The sequence below is a fragment of the Phoxinus phoxinus genome (genome assembly GCF_949152265.1).
Source record: "Phoxinus phoxinus genome assembly, chromosome: 13".
Lineage (NCBI taxonomy): Eukaryota > Metazoa > Chordata > Actinopteri > Cypriniformes > Leuciscidae > Phoxinus > Phoxinus phoxinus.
In genome coordinates, this window is record NC_136888.1 from 31,952,291 (window position 1) to 31,978,684 (window position 26,394).

The 26,394-nt window shown below is 37.1% G+C and overlaps 1 protein-coding gene across 4 annotated transcripts in view; it reads right to left on the reverse strand.

The window, feature by feature from the left end:
- Positions 1–1,738: 1,738 nt before the first annotated feature.
- The window catches only part of LOC307008968 (CAP-Gly domain-containing linker protein 4), a 50,338-nt gene continuing 25,682 nt past the window's right edge, over positions 1,739–26,394 (reverse strand). For 2 of the 4 annotated variants that reach the window (XM_079632315.1, XM_079632313.1), the window contains 7 exons: positions 24,092–24,223; positions 14,322–14,504; positions 13,214–13,351; positions 9,275–9,398; positions 5,807–5,871; positions 5,581–5,656; positions 1,739–4,367 (listed from right to left, as the gene is read on the reverse strand). In XM_079632315.1, coding sequence (XP_079488441.1) covers positions 3,974–4,367; positions 5,581–5,656; positions 5,807–5,871; positions 9,275–9,398; positions 13,214–13,351; positions 14,322–14,504; positions 24,092–24,223 — 1,112 coding nt within the window. In that variant the 3' untranslated portion in view covers positions 1,739–3,973. Of the gene's footprint in view, positions 4,368–5,580; positions 5,657–5,806; positions 5,875–9,274; positions 9,399–13,213; positions 13,352–14,321; positions 14,505–24,091; positions 24,224–26,394 lie in introns of all 4 variants that reach the window. The other 2 variants (XM_079632314.1, XM_079632312.1) reach the window with 1 other exon arrangement.

Genomic DNA, 26,394 nt, shown 5'->3' on the forward strand with positions numbered 1-26,394 from the left:
AATTTCAAGTTGGAGAATTCAGTATTCTAGACTTGAGGAGTGCCGAGTTGCTAAGTTGAAGGGATGTGTCGATGTGAAACATGGCAGCGGACAAGTCTTTTGTTGATGCTAACAATTTATTTTGGTAGCACTTAATTTTACAGTCCTGCTCCCCATGTGCATACCTAATTATAGTAATTACAATAACTGAGTAATAACTAGGTACTAACCATGAACCTACCTAACCTAACCTTAACCCATGTAAACCTAACCTTAACCCATGTAGTTACCTTATATTGCCCAGTACTTTCTTAGGTAAGTACACATACGTTTATCTTTAATAGTGTTAATTAATCTAAATAGCGTTTCTGTGACTTTTCAAAAGAGGAAAAAGGTAGTGAGAGATTGATTACGGAAGTCATAAGAGAGATATGTCAAATTTACCATCACACCCTAATTTTTAGTAGAAAAGGTATTCAAAATCCTGATAGCTTTTCTCATGTACTCTGTACAATTCTGTGCAAGCTCTAGTGTATGTACTAAGAATCCAGTGAGTGGCATTTTTGTAGGACTATAACATTTGCCTGTGATGAGAATGACCCGATCTGTTCAATCTGATACAGTGAAAAAGACCACAAATAAACAAAATTGCAACACTGAGGTCATCTCTGACCGTGCAGTATGTCAAACCATCGCCGCTGATGGGCTTGAGCAGCAGGACGCTGTGATAGAGTTCTCTCCTATCAACCAAGGTCACAGAGGGCAGAACCAACACGCTGAATAATTGAACATTGACAAACGGTCTGATGAATCTTAATTTTTGCTTTGACATGCAGATGGCAGGATGAGAATCTGGCATTAAAAGCAGGAATCTAATTGATCTATCCTGTCTAATGTCTCGGGAATGTGTTCCTCTCATAAATTAGGTCCATTAAAAACATTTGAACCAGTGTGAATGTCACGGGATAGCAAAGCTTCCATGCTGACCACGCGAGTCCTTGCATGGCCATGTTCCACCCATTTTCAAATGGATACTAATTCAGCATATCACAAATCATTTCAAGCTGTTTCCATAAATATGAGTCCAATGCTTGAGCGTTCCCCTGGATTTACGGTATCGAGTAAACATAGAGCAGATGGCTGCCCGTGGTCACAATGTGGTATTTCCTGACCAATTCCTAATATCCTCCTAATCAACCATGACAAGCAATTAGATATTCTGTTGAAAGCTGTTTTATTTAGGCAGCGTCATGGCGGGAAGCCTTGCCAATCATGAAATCTCATTGGTCAAAATCACTCTGCTCATATTTTATGATGTGCTGCGATTATTGTGTCATGCTGTTTCACTTTCCGTGTTAACAGCATGATGTGATGTTTAAAGGTATACACGCTGAGTTAGTGGATGATTCTTGACACAAATAAGACGTAATGAGGACTGAGGAGAACAACGGGGAGAGGTAACCTTTTATTTGGACATTAAGTGGCTATATGAATTTAAACGAGTTGCTGCAAAATTAATTTCCTAAAGTTATAACTTGGGTTATATAAGTGCACAAAGAGGACCAACAAACTGCTTGTACCAGTGGATTCATTTTTCACAGCTCTAATCCAAATCACATGCTTCAAGCTTTTGGGTTTGGTTTACTGAATAAATTATTTATATTAATGAGAAATGAACTTTACAACTGTAAAAAAATGACATTGTAAATAGTATGAATGAAATCTGAGTGAGGTAGAAAACAAAAACAGATTTAAAAATATCAGAACTTTTTATTGTTTTCAGCTGACAAATTTGACAAACATTTTTTGTGCATTACATTTAATAAATCAGTTTTACTGCTAAAATACTAAATTTAAATTCACACAAAATATACACCCAACACACAGCTAAACAGATCATGTACAGACAGTACAAAACATCCCTGTGGATACAGGCTGAAATGTGCAAGACTTCAACTTCCATTGGAAATTGTATAACCCTTATCCTTTACTGATTTTTTTGTTGTTGTTTGTTGTCATTTTTCACCCTCATGTGTTTCTTTTTAGAATTTTCTGATATCATAAACAACTCATTAGTGCAAAATGATATGATTCTTGAGGAATCATTCATCTGAATCTCTTGCATTTATACTGACGGTAAACTCATACTAGACATTATTTAATTAAGAATTTGGAAAGGAATTAATAATTAAAGGGATGGAAAATATAAGTGAATAAATAATTGAATGAAACCAATTAGATCAAATTAGAACATTTGCCTTAGAAAAAAAAAGATGACAAACAACGATTTGATCCAAATTATTGTCAGTCTCTTCTCATTAAGCCTTTTATTATATATTATAACTAACTTATATGAATGATCAAAGTATGAAGAACACTACTTGCTTCATTATTATGGTTCTTCTCAACAATTGTTTGATTTACTATTACAGACCTCAGAGGGATAGTTCACCCAAAAATAAAAATTCTGTTATTAATTATTACTCACCCTAATGTTGTTCCAACCCCGTACAACTTTCGTTCATCTTTGGAACACAAATGAAGATATTTTTGTTGAAATCAGAGTTTTCTGTCCCTCCATTGACAGCTACACAACTACACTTTGATGCTTCAAAAAGTTCCTAAAGAGATCGTAAAACTAATCCACAAGAATTGAGCGGTTTAGCCCAAACTCTGAAGAGACACGATCGCTTGATATGATGAACAGATTGAATTTAGGGTTTTATTCACATATAAACATTCATCAACTCACATCAGTTGTTCAAGCGACATCAGTTGTGAAAGCTCAAGCACGTTCACTTAACGTGTGAGAAACAATGAGGATCTTTCTCGTGTTACGCAGCATGTTTGAGCTTCTGCAAGAACAAATGAGGATCATTCTCGCACATCAAGCAGGTTCAGAGTTTATGTTCGCCGATCAATATTGTGAATAAAAGCCTAAATTCAATCTGTTCATCATATAAAGCGGCCGTGTCTCTTCAGAAAATTTGGACCAAACCGCTCAATTCATATAGATTATTTTCACGTTCTCTTTATGAACTTTTTGAAGCATCAAAGTGTCAGTTGTGTAGCTGTCAATGGAGGGACAGAAAACTCTCAGATTTCAACAACATCTTCACTTGTGTTCTGAAGATGAACAAAAGTCTTACGGGTTTGAAACAACATAAGGGTGAGTAATGGCAGAATTTTGCTTTTTGGATAAATTATCCATTTAAAACATCCCAAAGAAAAACAATATCCACAAAACTGCTTCAGATTTGTGTTTAAACTACTCTGGTAACTTGATTTAGTCTTCGTCGACTGACTTCATAAAACTGACGCAAGTTTCTATTAGTTATCTCTGTTATTACAGGCAAAACAAAAGCCTGTCAGCTGCAACATCTGTGGAACAATCAAGTACAATCAAGTTTTGATTCTCTGAGCTGATTAAATCTTAGATTATGATAATATTAAAGTGCTTATTATTTCATCGTAACTGCGCTAGCATCAAGAGGAACGATTACGAGTTTCTGAACGTGCAAGTGCCATGTTCTGAAGGGACTCGCACCTGCTGACAAACTAAGCTATGCTTCCTTCTCAGATACTGTAACTCCTGAGGGGATTTGAGGAGCTGATATTGTCACAGTTATTGAAGCTATTAAATTGTCTGATCTTCTTAAATCCTGCTATTCAAGTCATTGTCTTCGCCCACAGACTTTTATTAAAGTGCTCCGATATTGCTACTGTTTACCTCTCCGACGCATATGAATTCAAACCTCCAGTTAAAACCTTAGAAGAATTAAAATGTAATATCTTCTCCCAAACAAAATATTTAGTTAGTTCACAAAATGGAGTAAACAGTTTATCAGCAGTGAACGTCTGAGTCTGAGTGCAGTTAGAAAGAAAATGTCTCCTCAGGTTGGCTGAAATGTCACAACAAATCCATAGATACAAAATGAACCGAAAGCCAGATGGGTGGAGAGATGGGAAGGCCATTTTTCAGCGTGTGGCGGTCTCAGCTGCTTTCATCCACCAGCTTGGCTCCGTTGATACCACGGTACGTGACCCTGCTGGGTCGCACCAGAACCCCATGGCCAGGTCGGCAGCTGAAGTAGCGTCGGTTGCCCACAGAACCATCGTTTTTTCCTTTCGGGCTTCGCAGCTCGAGGCCGAGCCAGAGGCCGGGGGCAAAGTCAGCTGTGCCAATGTAGCGGATGGTGCCCATCTCATTGGCACTAATTAGCAAGACCTGCATGCCCAGGTGGAGTTTGACAGTGCCATCTGAGCCAGAGGAACTGGTGGTGCCACCCACTTGGTTAGGCCCTGGGCCAGCGCTGCTGTTCGCCCTTGATGTACCCCTGCCAGCGCCAACTGTGCTCCAACGGCGCCGCAAATTACTGGAGCGGGTCCTGAGAGACCACAAAGAGCATTTGAGAATGGGAAACATGGGACTAATTAATGCTACAATGAAATCTTAAGGCGAAAAATAATTTTCGATTTCAGTCGAAACACTTTTGGTGGGCCGAAAAATCATTTACTAATTGATTATACCGATAATGATAACTAGGTTGAACCACGCTGGCCGATAACGATTAATCAACCGATAGTTTTTAAAATGGAAACTTAAAAGCTAACATAACACACGAAAAAGTGCTTAACTTTTATTACAAACATTGAAAAACAGTCCTGAACCATGAAAATGTACTGTGAAAAATATGAACATATGTATATAAGTTCATGTAATGCATTAACTAAATTTAAGAGGAATAACTTGTGTATGTATTAGTAAATGTTGAAATTAACCATGGAAAATACTTCTTTGAAAATGAAAAAACCTTTGATAAACACTTTAAAATAAGAGTCAACTTTAACTGCGTTTCAACCACAGCAATAAGTCAACAAACAGCTTGTACACAATGTCAAGTAATGTCACATTTACGTCAGGAAAACCATTCAATGTCAGGTAGAAATAAAATAACTCATTTAGCTAAATATATGCACTGTATTAGTCATTACATTTTTACTAAACCTGTTGTCTTCATTATTTATGTTTGAATAAATATGTCATGAAAACAAGATATAGTCACCGTTTATATTTCATCCACGAATTGGAGTAGATACATAAATACATCATTACTGAAATGTTTATATACAACCATTTGTTTTTATTTGAGTGTTGGTTAATAAATACATGGAATTAATTAATTGACTATTAAATAAGATTTATTTTCAGTTTCAGTTTTCAGCTAAATGAAAACTTTCATTTCCGTTTCAGTAAAACATTATAAATTAATTAATACTAAGTAATACAAACATTTCTGAGATTCTAAATGATTTAATACTAATTATTACATACATTTCTACCAAAAAGTGCCTGTTTTGAAACTAAATTAATCTTTGAGATTTGGGATTCTTTAGATTTTGGTCAAAAAAAGAAAAAAAAGATCATGGAAATGAGAACAGAAAATGATATGATATAACTCGAACCAACATTTCTCCATCATGAGCACCAAGGTTCAATGTATGCGGAACACATGAACTAACCTCGAGCCACAACTCCTAATGAAAGATTCTTTACTTTATAAAGAATTTAAGGTACAGTCGTATAAACATTATTGCTACCTGCTAGCTTGACCTTTGCGACCTGGTTCTCTCTGCGTGGCGATGGCTGAGGAAGTGCTGAGAGTGCGTCGAATTCCTTTAATAAAACAAACACAAACATCCACTGAAAAACGACCAAATATCTGAAAACCGACAGTTTTATATGGAAAAAGGAATGCCTAAAAACTGTCGTCAGTCATACAAGATTTGACAGAGGAGAGGGAATCAGACAGCAGGAATGGCTCACCTGTGAAGGAATAGTTCATCCGAGACGAGGACAGCTCTGACAGACAGTCCACTGAGCCATGAATCCTGCTAGTTAAAACAAAGTGAATGTTCAGTATTACTTCTTCCACTGCACTTGAACAACTGATGCTCTGGCAGAAAACTGTCAAGACACATTATTTTACCCTTGCGTATACTCTGTTAGCTGTCAAACAACAAATTTATCACTTCAAAATACTGACAGTCACATGGGTTTATTTTGACAAATGCTTGTCAAAATTGTCACAAACAATTTGACATGTAAATATGTAGCAGGAAAAAGGGATGGGGGGGGGGATGCTTCTCCAACGGACAGGTACAAACTCTTTGAAATTAATATCTTTGAAGTCAACATGAAATGGTACTCGAAACACATTTCACTTCCATAATTTGATGCAAGCCAGACTTAAATATGAGCTTGCAGTAAATTGTTAAATGGCATCATCAAGAGGATGTTGAGGCTGAAGGTCAAGTTCGGTCATATTCTTAATTTTGAGTATGACAATTTTATTTTTTGTTTTTATATTTAACATTTAAAATTACATTATAGTAGTCCAACAAATAGTCCTAAAAATATATAAAAAATAATTATGGACTATATAGTAAATTACTATAAAAATTGTTTATTAAGACTTCAAATCATCTCAGCATACCTGAAGAGGTTTGGTTCTTTTTAAATGTACCTTTATTTGCTATTATTCCTGTAATCTTTGCTAACCAACATTAAAAACATTCATTCACATTCAACATTTTGGTGAAACATCTGCAGATTTCAGATAATCTCTTTATTACTTTCAATCTACAACTTACTACTTGTGCACCAGCAACCGCTCTACCAGTTACTTTCAGACAAAACCTGCGCTGACTTTCTCCTTCCCATCTTTCCTCTGTTGTGTCATCCTCTCTTCCCTCACCCACACGATTCTCATCTCTGGATGTGAACACATCTAAACTTCTCCTCTCCAGTCACCCTTCCACCTGTCCTCTAGATCCCATGCCCTCACACATACAAGCCATCTCTCCTACACATCCCTCCACACTGGCATTTCCTCTACCGCATTCAAGCAGGCTCAGGTAACTCCACTGTTTAAAAAACCCACATGAAACACGCCACTTGTTGACTGAGACGTCAAGCGCAAACTTATGAATGTGTGCATGTTAAGTTGTCCGGAAGTAATGGTTTATGGTATAAAGTTTCAAGTTTATACGTTTTGTATCAAAGGTTATAATACGTTTCAAATATTAGGCAAGGCAGATTTTGGGAAAATTAAAACAGTTATGAAAGGAATTAAAAGAGTAAAAAGATGATACAGTTCTAAAAGGAATTAAAAGTGTAAAAAGATGATGCATAGATAAACTTCTCATCTGGCAAAACCGGAGTATCATATTTTTCACAACTCCCAGTTTTACTCTGAGATTTTTCTATGGTGATTTCACTGTGTCTGTGGTGTTCTTCCAGCGCACCGTATCCAATAGACCCGATTCTTCTCTAAAATCGGACAGGAGGAGCTCTAGGACTGACTCATGAGGTAACCACGGGTTCACTTTCCCACCAGTCCGCACCCCAAAGATTTGTTCGGAAGCTCTAAGAATGTTCATTTCATTAGTATTTTTCTCACATGCACACCTATTGTTTCGCTTCAGAAGACATTGAGAGGGTCATGCACCGATTACAATTTTCTAGGCCGATTCCGATTTTTCATTGAGTTTGACCTGCAGATACCTATTTTATCCGATTCCGATTTCATTTTTTCTTACCAGCACACACACATATTTAATTTGTATATATTTTTTTATAATAAAACACCATATACTTTTACCCAAACTGAATAATAAAAACAAGTTTAAATGGGTAAATATTTTTGAGTCTTTCTTTTCTGACATAGCCTACTTTTTTGTTAAAACACTAGACATGCAAATTCTGTGCAGTTTGGGCACTTTTTGTGTGAAATCAATTTATTTTGTCCATCAAAATTGTGCTGTGAGCAGCGCAGCTAAAATAGACTCTGTGCCGAAACCCGACACTCACACGCTGCTCCTGCTCGCGGTGTGAACGCACCCATTGATTAACATGCACACCGGAAAAAATACACGCCGCTCACGCTTGGTTTCCTACATGTGTGTTCCGTGTGCACGTGTGATGATGATGTTGCGTGATGTTAATCATGTGGCGGCCGAGTGCATTTGACCGGCATAAAATCGGCATATGTCAGACTGTGAAAATCGGCCAATTCCGGTCACCAGCCGATCAATCGGTGCATCTCTAGTTAATGTCATGTTGATTTTGTGTGGTTTTTGAAGAGTCAACTTTGAGGGTGTCATCCACTTGCATTATATGGACTCAAAGAGATTAATTGTTTTTCTAAAAAAAAAATCTTTCTCTATGTTCCACAGAAGTAAAAAAGTCATCTGGCATGGCGTTATGTTGAGAAAATGAAAGAGAGAATTTTCATGTTCGGTTGGAGAATCCTTTTAAGACGAGGGAAATGCATTAAGAAATAAATAGTGGCTATTTTAATTTAAAGAGCCTCTGACAAAATGAATGGAAGCGGTTGGGATCTCTCTGCCGGCGTGTCTGAGGCTGCCCCGAGGGTTAATTAAGAAGACACAACGAAAGAAAGCTTTTAGAACAATGTGCTTATCAGTCGCTCAGACCCTTTACAAAAATACAATGGGAAAGAAAGAGCGGAATATGGCATAGGTGAATGGTTCTGAATTAAGAATATATGATTCATGACAGATGGAGACGATACGAACATTGATCATTTGTTGAAAAACCGGCCGGGGAATAAAAGCGGTAAAAGGTACAGAGGGACAAATGGAGGGCAGACCGCTGTCGATGGGAAGGATTAAAGTCATAATGGAAGACTGACTGGAGAAAAGTAAATCAAATACAGAGGAAAAAAAGGCTGGATATTTAATTAAAAGGAAGTAGAAAGGAAGTAATTCCTTTCCTGTCAAATTAAAGTAAAAGTAGTAAAAGTCAAATATAAACTACACTTTATGAAGAAATGTGACCAAACTTGCACCCCAATGCTTCAGTAGGTTGGGTGGCTCCCAGGGCATTTGCTAAGGCTTCTGATTCCTCTTTTAAATACTATTGAATTTTTCACAAATGTTATTGTCTGCCAGACGTTGAATTGCCAAAGAGTATCCCAACAATATCCAGCAATTGTATCTGTGATACCAGAGCGGCTGGTAAATGTATTTTGAGGACAAGGGCAGGACGGTTCTTTTCTGTGGGGACCGTTACGTCCCTCATGCAGAAATGACTTACACAAATGTCGATGCACAATCTTGTTAATGCTTCTGTACAGAAAGGTTGAAATCTCAGTTCAACAATCAGAGACACAGTCGGCTAGAAATAATCGCGCTAGAAGTCAGCAAGACACCAGAAATAAGACTCGGTTAAGATGCGGTTACGGCTGTAAATTCTCCACGGTGCACTTGCCTCTGAACTCGTGAGGGTGGAGCGAAGACTCCGTGTTTAGGAGGACAGCTGAAGTATCGTACTCCTCCAACTGATCCGTCATTCTTCCCGCTCGGCTTGTCCAACTCAATCCCCAACCAAAATCCTGTCAGGGACACAAACACACACACGTTTTGAGAAATGTAGCGATTCTCTTTCCGACCTGAGCTTGGTAAACAATCTCCAATCTGTCATCTCGAGCCTAAACAAACGAATACCAAATCCTGCGATTTGAGTAAATCCAGTTATTCCTTCCAAAAGCTTTGTGATGCTTTGTAATGCAAGGACAAACAGTTGCTTTTTAGTAAACAAAGCACAGGGTGAGTTGTATTCTATACATGTGTGAATAGCAGATGAAAAGGGCACATTGAGAGGAAGATGGATTTAACCTTAAGGTACCCCTATTAATGTAATGGCACGGATAAGATCCATGTTCTTAAAAAAAAAAAAAAAACATGAATAGAAAGTCGTTACTGTCTTGTTGAAGGGAGGGCACTTAAGTTCGGTTCTTTTCCAGCAGCAAAATGTAAGTCAGCTGCTTAAATTTCAAAGTCCAAAGCCTTCATAAGCAACTATCGACTCCTGGCATGCGTTCAGTTGAAAAAGATGTCAAGCTGCATGTGTTTCATTATAGAAGTGTAATGATGGTCAACCTTAGCAGGGGTTGGAAGTGCTTATGGAGAAATAGCTCTCATTCTGTCTGAAATATAATTGATTTGTGTTAATATAATTTGGTAGTTAAATATTCGTTTTCAGTTCAATACTGGGCACTTCCAAGTCTTACATAGCCTCCTCGTCTGTACAACTTGTATATTTTTAAATATGGTCCCCACAGAAACACATCATTTTTTTGTTCTCTTGGGTAAAATAAGTAAATCGTAGCGTAGCTGTCGGGCGGAGACCTTTTTTTTACACAAATCATTAATATTGGTCACTCTTTACATCTGTCTGTGGGTTTTGCAAATATTTAACTAATGAAAAGTATTAAAAAGAGCTTGTGATAAAACCTTGTAACTACATTGGATCCTCAATCTGTCAGTCAAACCTCGTAACTTCTTCACTCAATAAATACTATCTATATAAAGGCTAATGTTTTATGTACTCGAGGAACGGAGAAGAGTGTCTTTCTAGAAATACGGTCTTAAATAGAATATCACTTAATTATTTAGTAACATGGGATTTTGGTAAAATGACAGAAAAAGTTGAATGCCCACAAAGCTACAATAAACTTTATAACCTGTGAGTTGATGAAAACGTAATGCGATGGACTTACTGCCTCAAAGACGCATGTCTAAAAATCTCAAATTCACCAGTCAAAAACCTTGTAACTCAATTTCAGCTTGATGTTGGTAAATTGTAACTAATATAATGACACAGGCAGGTGTCTGACCATATATAAAGACAAGAGTTTTATTTAAACTATATGGTAGATGCTTGTATCATGTGTACAGTCATGGTCAGAATTATTGGGATCCTTGGTAAATATGATCAGAGAAGGCTGTGTAAATAAATATGCATTGTGTATTCTTTTGATCTTTAATAAAAATAAATAATAAATCACTTTTCTTTAAAGTAAGACAACTGAAAGCGGGGGGATATCACATTATGAAATAATTGTTTTTAGTTGTTTTCTCTAATACATGTTGGCCACAATTATTGGCACCCCAAGAAATTCTTAAGAGTAAAATATCTCTGAAGTATATTCCCATTCATATTTAAAAAATGTTTTAGCACACCAGGGTGACTAGGAACATGAAAGTGTCCAGGCATGAGTATAAATATGAGGAAACAAGGCCAAAATCCATGAATCATCCATCACAATGAGTAAAACCAAAGAACCATTAATCCATTCATTACATACCACATGTATATTTTCAATACTTTACTATTTTTCTTAGAGAAATGTTCTATTTTGTGAAGCTCAACAATATTTTACTGCACAGTAAAAGACTGTGCAAAATCAATGCAAAAATGGGTCACTGAGCACAAAATGAAGCTTCTGCCACGACCATCCCAGTCCCCTGACCTGAACCCTATAGAAAATGAGTGGGCTGAACTGAAGAGAAGAAGCGCCAACATGGATCTGGGAATCTGAAGGATCTGGAGAGATTCTGTATGGAGGAATGGTCTCTGATTTCTTGTCAGTTGTTCTCCAAACTCATCAGGCATTATAGGAGAAGACTCAGAGCTGGTATCTTGGCAAAATGAGGTTGCAAATAGTATTTAATAAATGAGTGCCAATAATTGTGGCCAATGTGTTTTGGAGAAAAACATATTTCATAAAGAGAATTTCCCTCCATTTTCAATTATTTCACTTCAATGAACAGTTAGATTTTTGTGATTTTTTTAATGAAAGGATCAAAAGGATTAACAATGTAGATTTATTTTCACAGGCTACTTTGTTCCCATTTACCAAGGGTGCTAATAATTCTGACCAGGACTGCATAATGTATTTTATTATATGTTGTCCCTTCTGTACATATAATTGATCATTGGCCAATATATGTGTTGTAGTAAGCTATCCCAGACTTCTCTCCAAATCTGTTTTTAGCTTTTTCAATTGATTTTGATGAAATGACTGTGCTTCCTGCTAAATGAAAGTGCTCTCCACACAAAACTGAGTCAGAGCTGAGTTCAACAGCACTCAGGGGTCATTCATTAGCCAACTAGAGTAAGCGTTTTAAGGCTTTTTATGGGAATAGTTTAGCTACACTTGTTTTCCAAACCATGAATCAGCAGCATTCAGGCCTACATATTCAAATCACATTATGTCAAATAAAATGTATTTAATGAACACATCTTCAAATATATATATATAAAAAAACACAAGCCTTAATATAGCGGTACGTCAGCTCACGTGTACAATGGCACATTGGCTTATTCAACAAAATACAAATTGATGATAAAAATCGATCCTTCAAAGAATGAACAGTATTGAGTTGTTCTCCCTGCTTCAAAGTATTAAACCCATGTGTCTCAACTGTTCATTACCCACAGTGCTCGCTGAACCTGAATCTTGATTTTATTTGGTTCAATATCAGCTGAGTCAGCATTCACTATCATGGACAATATGCAATACATTTTGTTCTCAGTTCACCAATCTGTATAAATCTGTTCTCCATTCAGTCCTTAAAACTCCTGACTTTAGTAATAAAGGGGTTACACTTTATTTTAAGGGTGCACTTGCTACAGTATAATTATGCATTGTAATATTTATTAACATGTTTGTACTATAGGGCTAGGGTTAGGATTAGGGTTAGTTGCTTGTAATTATGCAGTATTTACTGTTATTACTAAAGTAAGTACATGTTTTTTTACATGCTACTTAAAATACAAATGCTACAATCTAATCATTTCTTTTATTTGGCACCCTTGAGTTTTCATTTGTATAATCTGAGCCCTAAAAGGATGTAGCTGAAGGTTCTTGGAACACAACGAGTGTCCTTGAAATTCTGCTAAATATCCGATGTATTGCAGTAAATACAGTGACTAACTTCACAGTGCTGAAGAACTGCTGAGCTCACCTGAGTACCAGTTCCATTAAGCGGATAACCTTTATACGGTATACATTTAAAAAACTGCTGAATTCAACTTAAAGACCTAGCAGAGTAGCAGACATAAAGTCCCAGCAGAAAGACAGGTAAAGTGTGTGTTAAGTGAATTTGAGTGGCTGGCCTTTTACTCATTTATAAAATGTTTCTTTATCCATTGTGTGATATTAGACGTCTTGGAACATTTATGCTGCTACTGAAATATGGCTTTAATTCATCTAGAGGTTACATAAAAGAGAGGGATCCAAGTACATTGACAAAGGAGTAGCCATTGTACATCTCTAAATGTGCAATTAACCCCGACCCATAGCACACTTTCCTGAGCTATCGTACACTGCAGGAGGTTGTTAGAACGGCGATAGTGTCATACCTGGAGAAAAACTGGTCTTCCCATAAAACCGCACAATCCCTGTCCTTTGTCCCACCACCAATACACGCTCCCCTAAAAGCACATCTGAGCTCTCATATGCCGTGCTGCTGGCTGAAGGGGTCCTGCTGCGAGCCATTCCTGATGAAAAGACAATTATAAACATCTCAATCTCTAAATGCACTAATAAAGGGATAGTTCACCCAAAAGTGTGTTACTCTTTTGGCGTAAGTCGACTTGCGTACAGCCGTCTGCCGGAAGCTAGTTATTTTAGTCTATAAAGTTTTAAATATGGATATTTTTCCTACACGAACGCATCGCTTCACTTCAGAAGGCCTTTATTAACCCGCCAGAGCCGTGTGGAACACTTTTATCATGAATGGATGCGCTTTGATGGACTTCCAAAAAAATATACCCATTGACTCCCACTATAAAGCTTGGAAGAGCCAGGACATTTTTTCAATATAACTCCAATTGTATTCGTCTGAAAGAAGAATATCATATACACCTAGGATGGCTTCAGGGTGAGTAAATCATGGGCTTATTTTCATATTTGGGTCAACTATCCCTTTAATATCCATCTAAAAACATGAATGAATGGAGGCATTTATATAGCGCTTTTTCATATGTACTACTGTACACCCAAAGCACTTTACAGTCATGTCGGTGTCTCTAACATCACACATTTTACATTCAAAACCTAGTAGAGAGTAGGGTAAGTTGCATCATTCGTTAACATGTGTCATAATATTTATGTGTCATGTGACCAGATACATAGAAAGGTTAATTAGAAAAAGTTACAGAAAGGTTACAGTTACTTACATTAAAACAACTTCTGATGGCTAGTTTATTGCTATCTTAACACAATGCAAATAATGTACACTGCAAAGACACTGCAAAGGGATAATGCATTAATAAGTATTTTTATTTGTATTATTTTGATAAACAACTCACTTATGTTCATTTATTTGTTGTGGGATTAGTCTTTGTCCTTGAGGGTGATGCAAGACCTGACCCCTCATTAGGGTTGACTGTGATAATGATGGTGCACATTGCCATTTACAAATACATGTTCAAGGCTAATTATTGTAGATGGTCAAAAGTAATGTACCAGAGTGTGGGGTGGCGGTGAGGGACCGGGAGGGCGGAGGAGTAGATCTGGTGCTCTGAGGAGTTCGTTCCTGCCATGGGCGCAGAGGTGCTCTTTGCCGTGGTGGTGGTCTTGGTGGTCGTCTGGAAGCTTGTCTGGAGTCCAAAGAAGAAGAGGAGGAGGAACAACTGCGTGAAAGAAGACCTGTGCAGACAGAACAGAGTGGAACTGTAACAAAGCAGATTTAAAAAATGAAGAAGATTACCACAATTGCTGCAATTTAAAGATGGATTACAGGCACACACTTTTGGGGGAAACAAAAAAATGCATGCCAAATTTGACTTCACTGAAAGTTACATTTATGACACTTTTACTGTATATTAGCATGCACTTGACATGCACCCTAAGAATATCCTGATGTCTATACCAAGTTTTGTTGCGGTTGGACTTTCTTTGGATGGATATATAAAACAAAAAATTGTTAATTCCAAACAGCTAAAATAAAAATACAAAACTGGAACAAAAAAATGCATGTAGGTATGGTCACATTAGCAATATTGTGCAGGGAAAAAAGTTTCAGTGTCTATTGTAAATCGTGTTGCGATACATGAAGCACAGCTCACACAGAAGTCACTTTCAAACCAATCAGCTTTCTGTTGGTCAATGCATTCACATGACCAGCTTGGAACAGCTGCAAAAATCACATGGAATCACTTGAAACGTGCAGCGTTATTCAATGCGTTGACATCATTTACACTTAAACACAAAGACAGGGCGGGACATCGCTCAGCTCCTCCCCTTTTTAAGAATAGTGTTTTGTTCATATTACAGCTGGGTCAGAGCCGTTGAGCTCGGTAAAGCTGCATTTGACAGCTTGACATAAAATAATGGATTTTAACATTAGGATATATTCCTAATAGATTCCCCCTTTAGATTTAATATAAAACTATTACTAAAACAACACAGAGAACAGAATCATGCTAACGATGTGCAGTTTGAAAAGTGTGTAATTAATGATGGTGCCTGACACCGGCGTTACCTCTTGAACACGTCAGTACTGTCTCTAATGGCCATATCGCTATAAAATATAGCATTCTGTGTAGAATTGAAATGGGTCCGATATGTTTTCTGGTCTGCACCGAATAGCACATATGATTCACTCTGTGCTATCGTGTTTCTGGACTGGAGCAGACTGTGTGTTCGCTGCGGTGGTTTATGTGACACTAATGTAAAACCAGACTTCATCACCCCAATCGAAAGCATATTTACACTGTATGAATCGTTCCCTATCCCCCATATAGAGCACTGCGCCATTCACCATGATGTAGAACATAGTAAATGTGTGAACAGCGTTTATTTATAATGTAGGGGGCGGGGCTTCAGATTCTAGAGAGGATTTGATTGGACAGAAAATTTAAGTGCAGAGTGTTGTCATCAAAATCATTGATCCATTTTGATGGAAGTAAGAGCCTGTAAGTTCTGAATGCTTATTTCTTCTAAATGTGAATTGTATCATTGTATAGCAGCACACTAGCTTATAGATAACAGTAAGACTAACATTTTCATACCAAAAGCCAAAAATAAATGTAATTTTGCTTTCATGGGGGCTTTAAGACCATTTGGTTTGAAGGCACATAGCAAGATTTCAGAGGGACATTTTGATTCTAACCCAAACACATATTATAAGCTTATTACTAACCCACATTGTTGTGCCACCAAGTTTAGGATGTGCCTGGTGATTGGGATTTCCTTATCAATCAAGGTCCAGTAATACAGTTGCACACTCTAGTCTCTCAGAACTGTGGAGGTGCCACTGATTATGGAGGTGAAAGTGCACAGAAATTGCAGTAAAATGCATTCAAAGTGAGTCTGATTTTGAGTTTGATGAGAGGAAATTTTCTGCATGATATCATGAAAATCTTTTTTTGTCATGCATCACACAGAATCAAATTATATAGAACAAGACAATTGCTCCCAGATACCATTAACTTTTCCTCCTTCTTGCCTAGAAAACAGTATCTAATGCGAGGCAGATCACGTGTGCTCCACTCATATTGTATTTGCAACGTAGTGTTACTTCTCATTTACATTAAGTTAAATGTTAACACACACGCTGTTACTTGAGTCTACAATATTGTAAACTCTCACTTTTTTGGAAATTAACTGACTTTTGGCCCCTTTGACACAGCATATTGCAGTCAATATGAATGTCCCTTAATGAGACAAATGTTAAAAGTTCATTAAGCTGCCATTCATATTTGCAGGAGAAGCATCACATGAATTAACACTAGATGTAATCCAACTAAGCTTTATAAATGCCATTTTAAATGGTCAAAGCAATTAACCAGTGATTATCGTACAAAATAATTAGCATGATAAAACAGGCGAGTAAAGCCCTTTTTTTCACAGAAAAATGAATATAAAAACTGAGCAGGGAAGTATCTGACAGAAATTGAGGCCTGCCAACATCTAAAGGTCAAATGACATGTAATGAGAATGCTGCTAAACTATTTGCTTCCCAGTTGACTGGGTGAATTTCAAATTATTTATTTTGGCTGAATGACAAATCTTCAAACGTTCCTGGAATAATAACAAAATAATATTTTATTTCTAACATTATAGGAAGAGTGGCCATAATAACACTACGTCCAGTCATTTTTGGCAAAATCATCACCTCGTTGGTCTACAGATATAATGATAATAATAATTATTATTATTCAAAGGTAGCTGCCGATACAATATAATAATGATATATGATATAATCTCTAGGTATGGCTCGGATCCCTTTTCCAATGCAAGCATATGGGATTTTGTCTTATATTTTATAGTCTGCCAGAAGAAAATCATGAGCCTGACAGCTTTGAAAAATATCATCTCCTCAAATGGCAGTGATTTGATTTGAGTTATAATCCATGTCCACGGCTCAAACGGTGCAGGACGAGATTCATGCCAAAGTTTAATACATACTGTAGGGTAAGAGGTTTGTTCATATTTGTTGCACTTACAGTAAATTCTAATAAAACACCAAATTACCAATAACATACCAGAAACTGACATTTATCAAAGTCACTTTGTTTAATTATTTTAGCATTCCGGCCCTTTTAAATGTAGTCTTTGAAGCCTGTCTGAGTTCCAGCCAAATGTTAATCTTATGGAAGCATGGAAAAGTGCCCGAGCCTTGGCACAGCACCGCAGACATCTAACAAGACCTAGAAACTTTATCTACTGCACTTAAATGACCAAGAAATAGGCCACATGAGAGAAGCAGCTTTAACCTTCCAGCTCTTGGAAAGCAGTTTGGAATGAGGTCTCTCATTAAACCATCATATTCACAGACCTTCATGGGCTAAAAGAGTTCATTAATGAAACAAGTTTAGAGGCTAATTGATAAGCGAGAGCCAAGACTTTTGGAATTTGCACAGTTTGGTGTTAAAAGTCCAAAAAAGTTATCTAAACCCAAAGTGTTGGACCACACTCATTTAGGAAATGGCAGTGGTGTTGTAGGGATGTAGAAATAATTAAAATTCAAGGACATCATTTTTTTTACTGCTCTTGGAGGTAGAGAGCATAAAAAACAAAGACTTAAAGTAATGTTACCTAAAAAAAAAAAGATATTGCAAACACAAGCAATATAGTGTTGAAAATGACAAAAAGCCTTTGCTCCTTTTCTGGTTGTCAAACATTAACAAACCCAGCAGTCCATAGTTAAAGGTAGAGTAGGCGATTTATGAGAAGCGCTGTTGAAAGTGTAATGGACTGAGCAGCACAACACACTAGTAGCCAATCAGCAGTGGGGGGCGTGTCCACTCATGATAAGGGAGGAGAGAAAGTGAGATTTGAAGAAAGACTGTAGAAAGAGAGATGGCTTCTCAAAAAAGAAGGGTTATGATCAGGCAAGAGCTTCAGAACCCGCGTTAATATTAGAAAAGCTTTCCAGCACTGGAGAGACCTGAGTGTGAAGGCCTGAAAACGGATGTGAGGTTGAGTTGTTTCTGATCAATTGGTTTTGTGGTTTCACAGAACCAATACATGCTGCTGTTGTAATGTTAGCTCGAGTAACGGCACAGTTGAGTGTCATTGTTTGTCTGGAGCTGCTGTGCTGCAGACAACTAACAACTAGCTCTTGCTTGTATATACTCTTGTCTACTGTATGTTCATGTTTGTTCTTCCTTGTTCATTTGTCATCTTCACTTTATTTTCCAGAAAGCATTATTTTGCTTGGTTTCAGCAATGATAAAGATTCATTCACTCTTGCATTGTGTGTTTGTGCGTTTTAGGGGTGCAGTAAGAAGGGAGGGTGTGTTTGTTTGAGTTGATTTCAAATATCAACGGTGTTTCTCAGAAATCACTTACTGCACCTTTAATGTCATGAACTTCAAATGTACAGTAAATGTTAGCTTTGAGAAATATGTCTCTTTGCAGATGCTACTTGATATAGTCTTAGCTTGTTCAACATTACATTTTGAGTAAGTATATACAAATACTTTTTGAGTTGAGGCCGCAGTTGTTCCGAATTGTATGAAGCATGTAAAACAGGGAATGTACATCATGTTCGACACCACAAAAACAAAAGCATCAGAATCATTAGTCCCGTACACAAGGCCCGCTCAAAAGAAGTCACATCCACTGGAGTGTTACGACACACGCTCCCCAAGGACCCCTTAAAATGCTAATATATGCACAGTGAGAACACCAAAACAACCAAAATGGTGTCATCCCTGACCTTTCCAAACATTATTAAGACTAAACAGTTCAATATTAACACTGGAATAATATTGCATAAACAGACAGCTTTTACTAAAGCAGAGCAAACACTGCAGATCATGTACTTGGCTACACTAGAGGTCTTGCTGGCGATCTACAGGTAAGATATTAAAGTAAAGATATTGTGTTTTACAGTGACTTTACCACAGTTAAGGAGTGTTCTTTCACAAAGTGGAGTATCTACAAATATATATCTATTATTTTTATTTATTTATTTTTTTCCTGTGAGGTACAACTCAATTGACTTGTACCTCACAGCACATCCAATACAAGTCAATGGAGTTGGACAAAACTACGATAAAACCTGTTGGGAAGCATCTTTTGCAGCGATGTTTGTGTGAGCATATCCAACGCATTCTCATCCTAGGGCATCATATACTGACACTTTTGACATTTTGTCTACATCCAACGCACATGGCACCCTTTAGCGTCAATATGACACGCACAGAGCTTTGTTCGGTTATGGTTGGGTTTAGGTCTGGGGTAGGGTTAGGGTTAGACCGCTAGGAGGCGCCTTCTGGCCCATATCTTTCTGCGTCTCATATTGACGCTAAAGGGTGCCATGTGCGTTGGATGTAGACGATATGTCAAAAGCGTCAGTATATGACGCCTTGGGATGAGATCGGGCTGGCATATCAGTGAACACCCCTGACCACTCGGTGAGTTTCACGTCTTTGTAAACGAAAGTTTAATGCGTTTTAGGAAGGATATTCCAGTGCACCTATGTAGCCATTGTGGAGGTGGGGAGGAAAGCGAAAGCGAAAGAAACCCGAAAATTCTCGGGTCAGCAGCATCTGTCCAAATTTTAATCTTAGCCGTTCTATTTCATCACACTCTAAAAAATGCTGGGTTGTTTTAACCCAATGTTTTAACCCAGCCATTGGGGTACATTTTTAAAAATAGCATTTTTGATCCAACATTTGGGTTTGTCCATATTTTACCCAAAATTGGGTTAAAACAACCCAGCATTTTTTAGAGTGCAGAAACGATCTGAAACCAGGGCTTTAAGTGTAAAATACCGAACTTGTCCTTTAAGCTATATTACAAAAATAACTATCACATAAAAAAACTTTATCCTTATATAGAAGTTTGTTCTATTTATTAATCTATGTTTTGGCTGCTTTAAAAACTGCTTTAAAATCAGCTCATCTGAGAAAAATGAGACTGAGACACTACAGATGGATTTGAAAAGAATAAAGTATGACTGAGATTTGTTTGGGAACATTATTCATGCAGACAGTCAAACACTTTTAGTTCCCCATACGTTCTCAGACTCGCAGGAATACATTTAGAACATATTTATTCTCAACAATACATATGCTGCATATGTCAATAAAATAGATTTTCCCTTTGAAAAGTCCTAATTAACTTTGACAAGCTGAATCTTGAGGACAAGCAATTTCGGCACCATTAAAACATAAAGCGTGCATAAATTGTGCATTGTGATGTGCTGAACGAAATAAACACTAAAGAACCACAAGTAGCAAAAATGCAAATGAATTATAAAAGAGTCCATGAAATCTGGTTCAGTCCATTTAAATGTAGTACGTGAGTGTTTTAAAGATGCTCAAAATGAGAGTAAAACATTCATGGCGCATCTTGTGAAAGTCATTCTTATGCAGCCCACCCAAAACATTTATGGCCCACCCTAAAGCAAAAGCATTAAACCCGCGCTAGACTCATCATCTGTCTTTATGGATCACATTTCTCAAAGAAATAGCCTTTTATCATACTGAAATCAACAAAACATCATTTCAATCAAATATATATAAAAAAAAGTTTGCGAATTATGTGGTTGACCTTTCAGAGACTTTAATGTAAACTAGGTTTCTATTTTTATTGCAAAAATAAAATTCATTGGACTGATTTTATTTTTGGGTGAACCTAATTTTTTTCTTTCAAATCACATTTTCAACCAAAATATTAACATGTGCATATATTAGCAATGCAATACATTTCCTGAATGTTTTTTTGTACATCTCTGACCCCTATAAACGATTATTCGCCAAATATCAAAAGTTTACTTCAAAAGGAAATTGAGATGGTTGTACAACCAGATGAAAAATAAAGGGTTAAAGCAGTAACAAACACACCGCTTCTATCCCCCGTTCCTTTTCATGACAAATTACTGCCAGTTTGTTCAGACCGATGTGAGGACTGCTCATTAAGCTTGGCTTCATTGGACAATCAATCAACAGGGAACACAGAAATACACCAAGGTCCACTATTCAAATCACCTCGGGAATGAAAAAGAGAGAGAAAAAAACACCTTGAAACGGCACTAATTAGAGGACAACATGGAGCCGGCGTTTCTTCCGCGGTGGCTGCGAGGACAGTGACATCATTAAAGTGTCATTATAAACACAATGTGTTGCTTGGATATGGTTATTGTGAGCACGTTGGAGGCTTTTTTTGGTAATCGTGTGTTTGAATGTGCGTCATAGTTGAAGTCGGCCTACAAGTGACTCACAAGTGCCCTAGATGTGCCTCGGATTCCTTGTTCCTTGGATGTGCGTATTAGTCTTAATGCAGACATCGTGACTCAACACTGAGTCCTCAAACCAAAAAGAAAATCAAGAATGTAAAAAGGTGCAGAGATAGAGAGGAACATGACAAAGAGGTTTAAAAACAACAAAACAGTGGGTAGGCATTATAAGGAGGATGCTTATATAATATTATTGTGCCTCTTTGAAAAGATGTGAAAGAACTATGCCAGAAATTAAGTTCATGAAATCATTACAAAGAGTGATTCATTATTCACAAATATGTAAAAATAGTACCTGTTTAGGTGTGAATCAAAATTGTCTGGGTTCTCTCCCTTCAAAAGTATTAATAATACAAGCAATAAATAAAACGAATAATTAACTGACTGACTACTATACGTAGTTAGCTAAAACTAAACTATAAAAAAACTAAATTTTCACTTGCTAGTTTAAGTTTTAATAATTGTATTACTGTATGTTTTTGTCATTTTATTAGAAAATGTGTCTAATTAATAAAAACATACAAAACTATCTAATAAAAACGAATTCAAAATATTTTTAAAAGCTATAATGGTATCTCAATGAGACTTAAATAACACTGCTGATTGGCTGACAAGGACATTAAGATTTGATTTTGAATTGTTATATCTTTATGAGAATTAAGCAAACCTTGCCACTAAATTCTTATGAACCTCTAAAAGTACAGAAAGACAGGAAATAAAAACAAAAAGGGAAGGAAAAACAAACAAATAATAATAAAAAAAAAGTATGAGAGGAAGCAGAAAAAGCATTTTTCGTAACGCAATGCCTTAAGGGCTTTTCATAAAAGTGCTTTTGCCACACAAAGCTATTGAGATCCATATGTCTGCATTTAGCAGTCTGAGTGGACAATACCTGAGCCCTGGAGGAAGACACAGTGGAAATGCTTGTCTAGGAAAACAGATCAACACATTTACACCAATCTGGAGTAAAGACCACCCAACACTCAGCAGGCCACACACACACTCACAGAGAAATGCTAAGTCTCTAGTGTACCAGAGGTGATGAGAGGAACTGCTGTTCATCAGCATTAGTGCACTAATGGAAGAACACCATCTCTCTCTGCAGACGTATATTATGAGAAACGTGTCGGCAGCTTGCAGGATATTTAGGTGTGTTATGTTTACTGTAACTAAAACTGATGCCCTTAGCACTGTGTGTGGGAGATATGTTTGTCAGTAGTTAATGCAATGTGTCATACAACTGGTCATGATAATATGAGCTTTTTCACAACTTATATGGCCATGTTGTAGTGTAGGCCAGAGGGACTATGATTATATGAAATTAATAATACTAGGGGTGTAACGATACCTTCATGTCACGATTCAGTATATCACGATACTGAACTCACGATGCGATATTATTGCGATACTCCAAGACATATGATAAAAGGTTAAAAAAATTTTTTTAGTAAAACACTGAAAATAGAATTTTTTCCTCACAGGCATTTTTATTTTTGGGTGAATTATCCATGATACATATTGTTGCATTTTTGTATTGCGATACATTGCGACACGATATATTGTTACACCCCTAAATAATATGCATGATGAATATTTAAGTAGTATCATGTCAGCAAGAGATGCTGAGCATGACTTTAGTTCGCCCGTAGATAATAACAGCCAAGCACGACTGCAATTTTAGTTTTTATATTGAAATTTAAAGTTAAATTGAAAGGAACTTAAATATTGTGTAATTTTAGGCAATATTGTCAATTAATCTATTTTTGTTCTGCCAACAAAAAAAGTTCCAAACATTACATGTCTCTGAGCGACATACAGTAGTGGTGTTTGGATGAATACATTTTTTTTAACAAATTGGTTGAGTGTATAATCCAATGATCTGCACGTTTCTCATACATATATATATATTTTTAAGGTATAAATATTCCATGTGGTTATTCAATTAATATAAGGTCACAAAAGCTGCACAAACAATTACCATAGAGAAATTAGCAAAATGCTAATGCTAAAATAGTTTTAGAGCAAGCATAGCATTTCACTACAGAACATGTCCAATTTTCAAAATGCCAACTTCCCTTGTATAAAATCCCTCTGAGGCTTGTCTGTCTTGGATGATAATGGAAGAGTTTAAATTAGTCATTTGTCCTCTTTCATGTGCAGAAGTGACAAAAAAGAGAGTTTATGCATGTTAGAGTGATTCACTCTACACATCGGTGGGTGTCACGTCTGTGTAAACGGCCCCTAGGGTGAGCGCTGTAATGGCACACAAGTGACGTTAGCTCCCTCAATGATTGCTCCATTTCTTCAGTGCTCACATGGCTTTTTATTGTCTCTACAACCCCGAAGGGGACAGAATAAAGCGGTAACGCCAACAGCTTTATCACCACTATCGCTGTTCACACTCGTGTAAGTTTATTTATCAAGCAGGTCCTCTGGGATGGTAATTAGCTTTGAGTCTGTGGTGGCCACTGGCTTCCTCCTGATATTGGGTTTGTGTGCAGTAAAGAGGGTCATTAAGCAACCGGGTCAGTGAGAAATGTACCTGTGTTGACCTTGGACGTGACCCGCGCCAAGTCAATTCGTCTAGGGTGGGGGACAGGAGCGGAGGGCTGGCGGGGACTGTTTTTCCGTCGTTCTGAGAGTTTGCTGAGTTTAGAGAGGGGGGCGAAGATTCCTGGAGAGAGTCAGAGAGAAACAATTGTGTTAGCTACTGAGGACAGATAAGAAAGCAAGACCCGAATTGTAATTGTAAGCTGGGAAAGAATTGAAAATCATGAAAACTGCAAAAGAACAAATGGCCAACTGATAAAAAAAAAAAGAAGAAAAAAAGGGTCAAGTATCACCAATGACCTCATGAGTTGATGATCCACATTGGGCTAATTGTGATACTTATGTGAAGATTCCATAAAACGCAATCTGCGTTGATATCGTAATTGCGGCAAACATATGGCAAACTTTTGTCCGAAAGTGTGCCACATAAAAAAATAAAAAAACAATGCTAGGTTTTAAGTATCATTGTAAAAAAATTGCGAGAACCTATCATTGTATATAACAATATATGATTGTATCAAGCATGTGACCGATAAAATATCATCATATAACGTTTTCCTAGTTGAACAAATATTCTACATGGAAGAGACAACTTAATTGCTCCAGGTTAGAAAGCTGGTTAATAAATTAACAAACTCACATAGTAAAAATTACACTCACAAGCCACTAGTTAAGCTCAACGCTGTTTCGTCGTGTCACAATCATGGCTGGTTAAGACAAATACTAAACTTAACACTAGAGATTGTTTGATGCTTTATAAAGTTGTATCTGGTTACCTTAGTAAACATTACCCTTCACTAGTTATGCTCAAACATTGTAGTAACCCACTTGTTTTGGAAGAGACAAGACATTGTTGTGCCTGGTTAGGCAAATTACACTCACTGGTTAGCTAGTTATGCTTGTATATCATCAACTGTTGTGGCTGGTTAACACAGATCAAAACAAAAAAGGTTGTAGCTGGTTATTGAAGAGACATGGCATGACTTTGTTGTGCCTGGTAAGATAGTTAGTTAGTGTAAATGTAGCTAACTAGTTAGCTACTTCAGCTTATATATGGTCATATCACGTCATATTTGTAGCTGGTTAATACAAAAACTAAGATCAACACAGAAGAGTCATGATCCCATGGCACTCTATTGTGTTGCCACTGGTAAACTAGTTAGTAAACATTACACTCACTAGTTAGCTAGTTATGCTGAAATATCACTGCATCACACGTGTCAAAGTTGTAGCTGGTGATTGGAAGAGACAACTCATTCATTGGTGCTTTGTTGTGCCTGTTTAGTAAAGTTTGCTCACTAGTTAGTTACTACCTAGTTATGCTTATATAGTGTCAGGTCACAGCTATCATGTTCTTAAACTCAGATCAACACAGAAGCATACTCTGTCTATCACTCTATTGTGTGGTCTCTGGTTAAATAGTTTGTAAACCCACCCTACCTATCTATGCTCAAATATGGTCATACCTCACTTACCACAATTGCTGGTTTAGACAAAAACTCAAAAAGACATGATTTATTGCTTGACCTTTTATCATGTTTCACCTGGTTAGCTAGTTAGTAAACATTATGTTTAACCCTCAGGGGTCTGAGGGGTTTTGTGGGTCCTGGAGGTGTTCTGACATGCTCTGATAATTGTGCTTATTTCTGTTACTTGTGACATTTTCATGGCTAAAATCTTATTACACTGCATTCAGCACAAACTCTGCTACAATAATATGTCAGCAGCATGTATGTAAAAGTTTGTAGATTTGAGATGATAACATTTATGCGTGGTTTGTGAAAATGACAAAAAAAAAGTCACTGAAATGAGGTTATGAAACCCAAACTGATTATTTATTCACAAGACTTTTGAAAATTGTATCACGTAGCCTAGAATATTTGCTCCAAAACTATGTGAAAATCACCTTGACTACTCATTCAGATCAGACAATATATTGATTTAAAATTTGTATGACATGACTTGTGTAAGAAAGCTTTATGCGAGTAGGCGTTAACCACCCATGAATATTGAGTGTTTCACACTTGAGAGAGACAAAGAGCCTCCCATAATGGCCCTATTAGGAGCTCTCAGGGCCTATGAGGAACTGTGAACAAAGAATGAGGAGATTTTAAAAAGAACGGCTTTTTGATTGTTTGGATTTATTTACAACACAACATAATCCAAAGATACACAACAAATGGCAAAAAAGCACATTATTTAACACACTGAACTAAAGACAGAGACTTAACCAGTCACACACCTTTGTGCCATTCCTGAAACATAGTAGCCTACATACCTGTAATTTCCCAGATG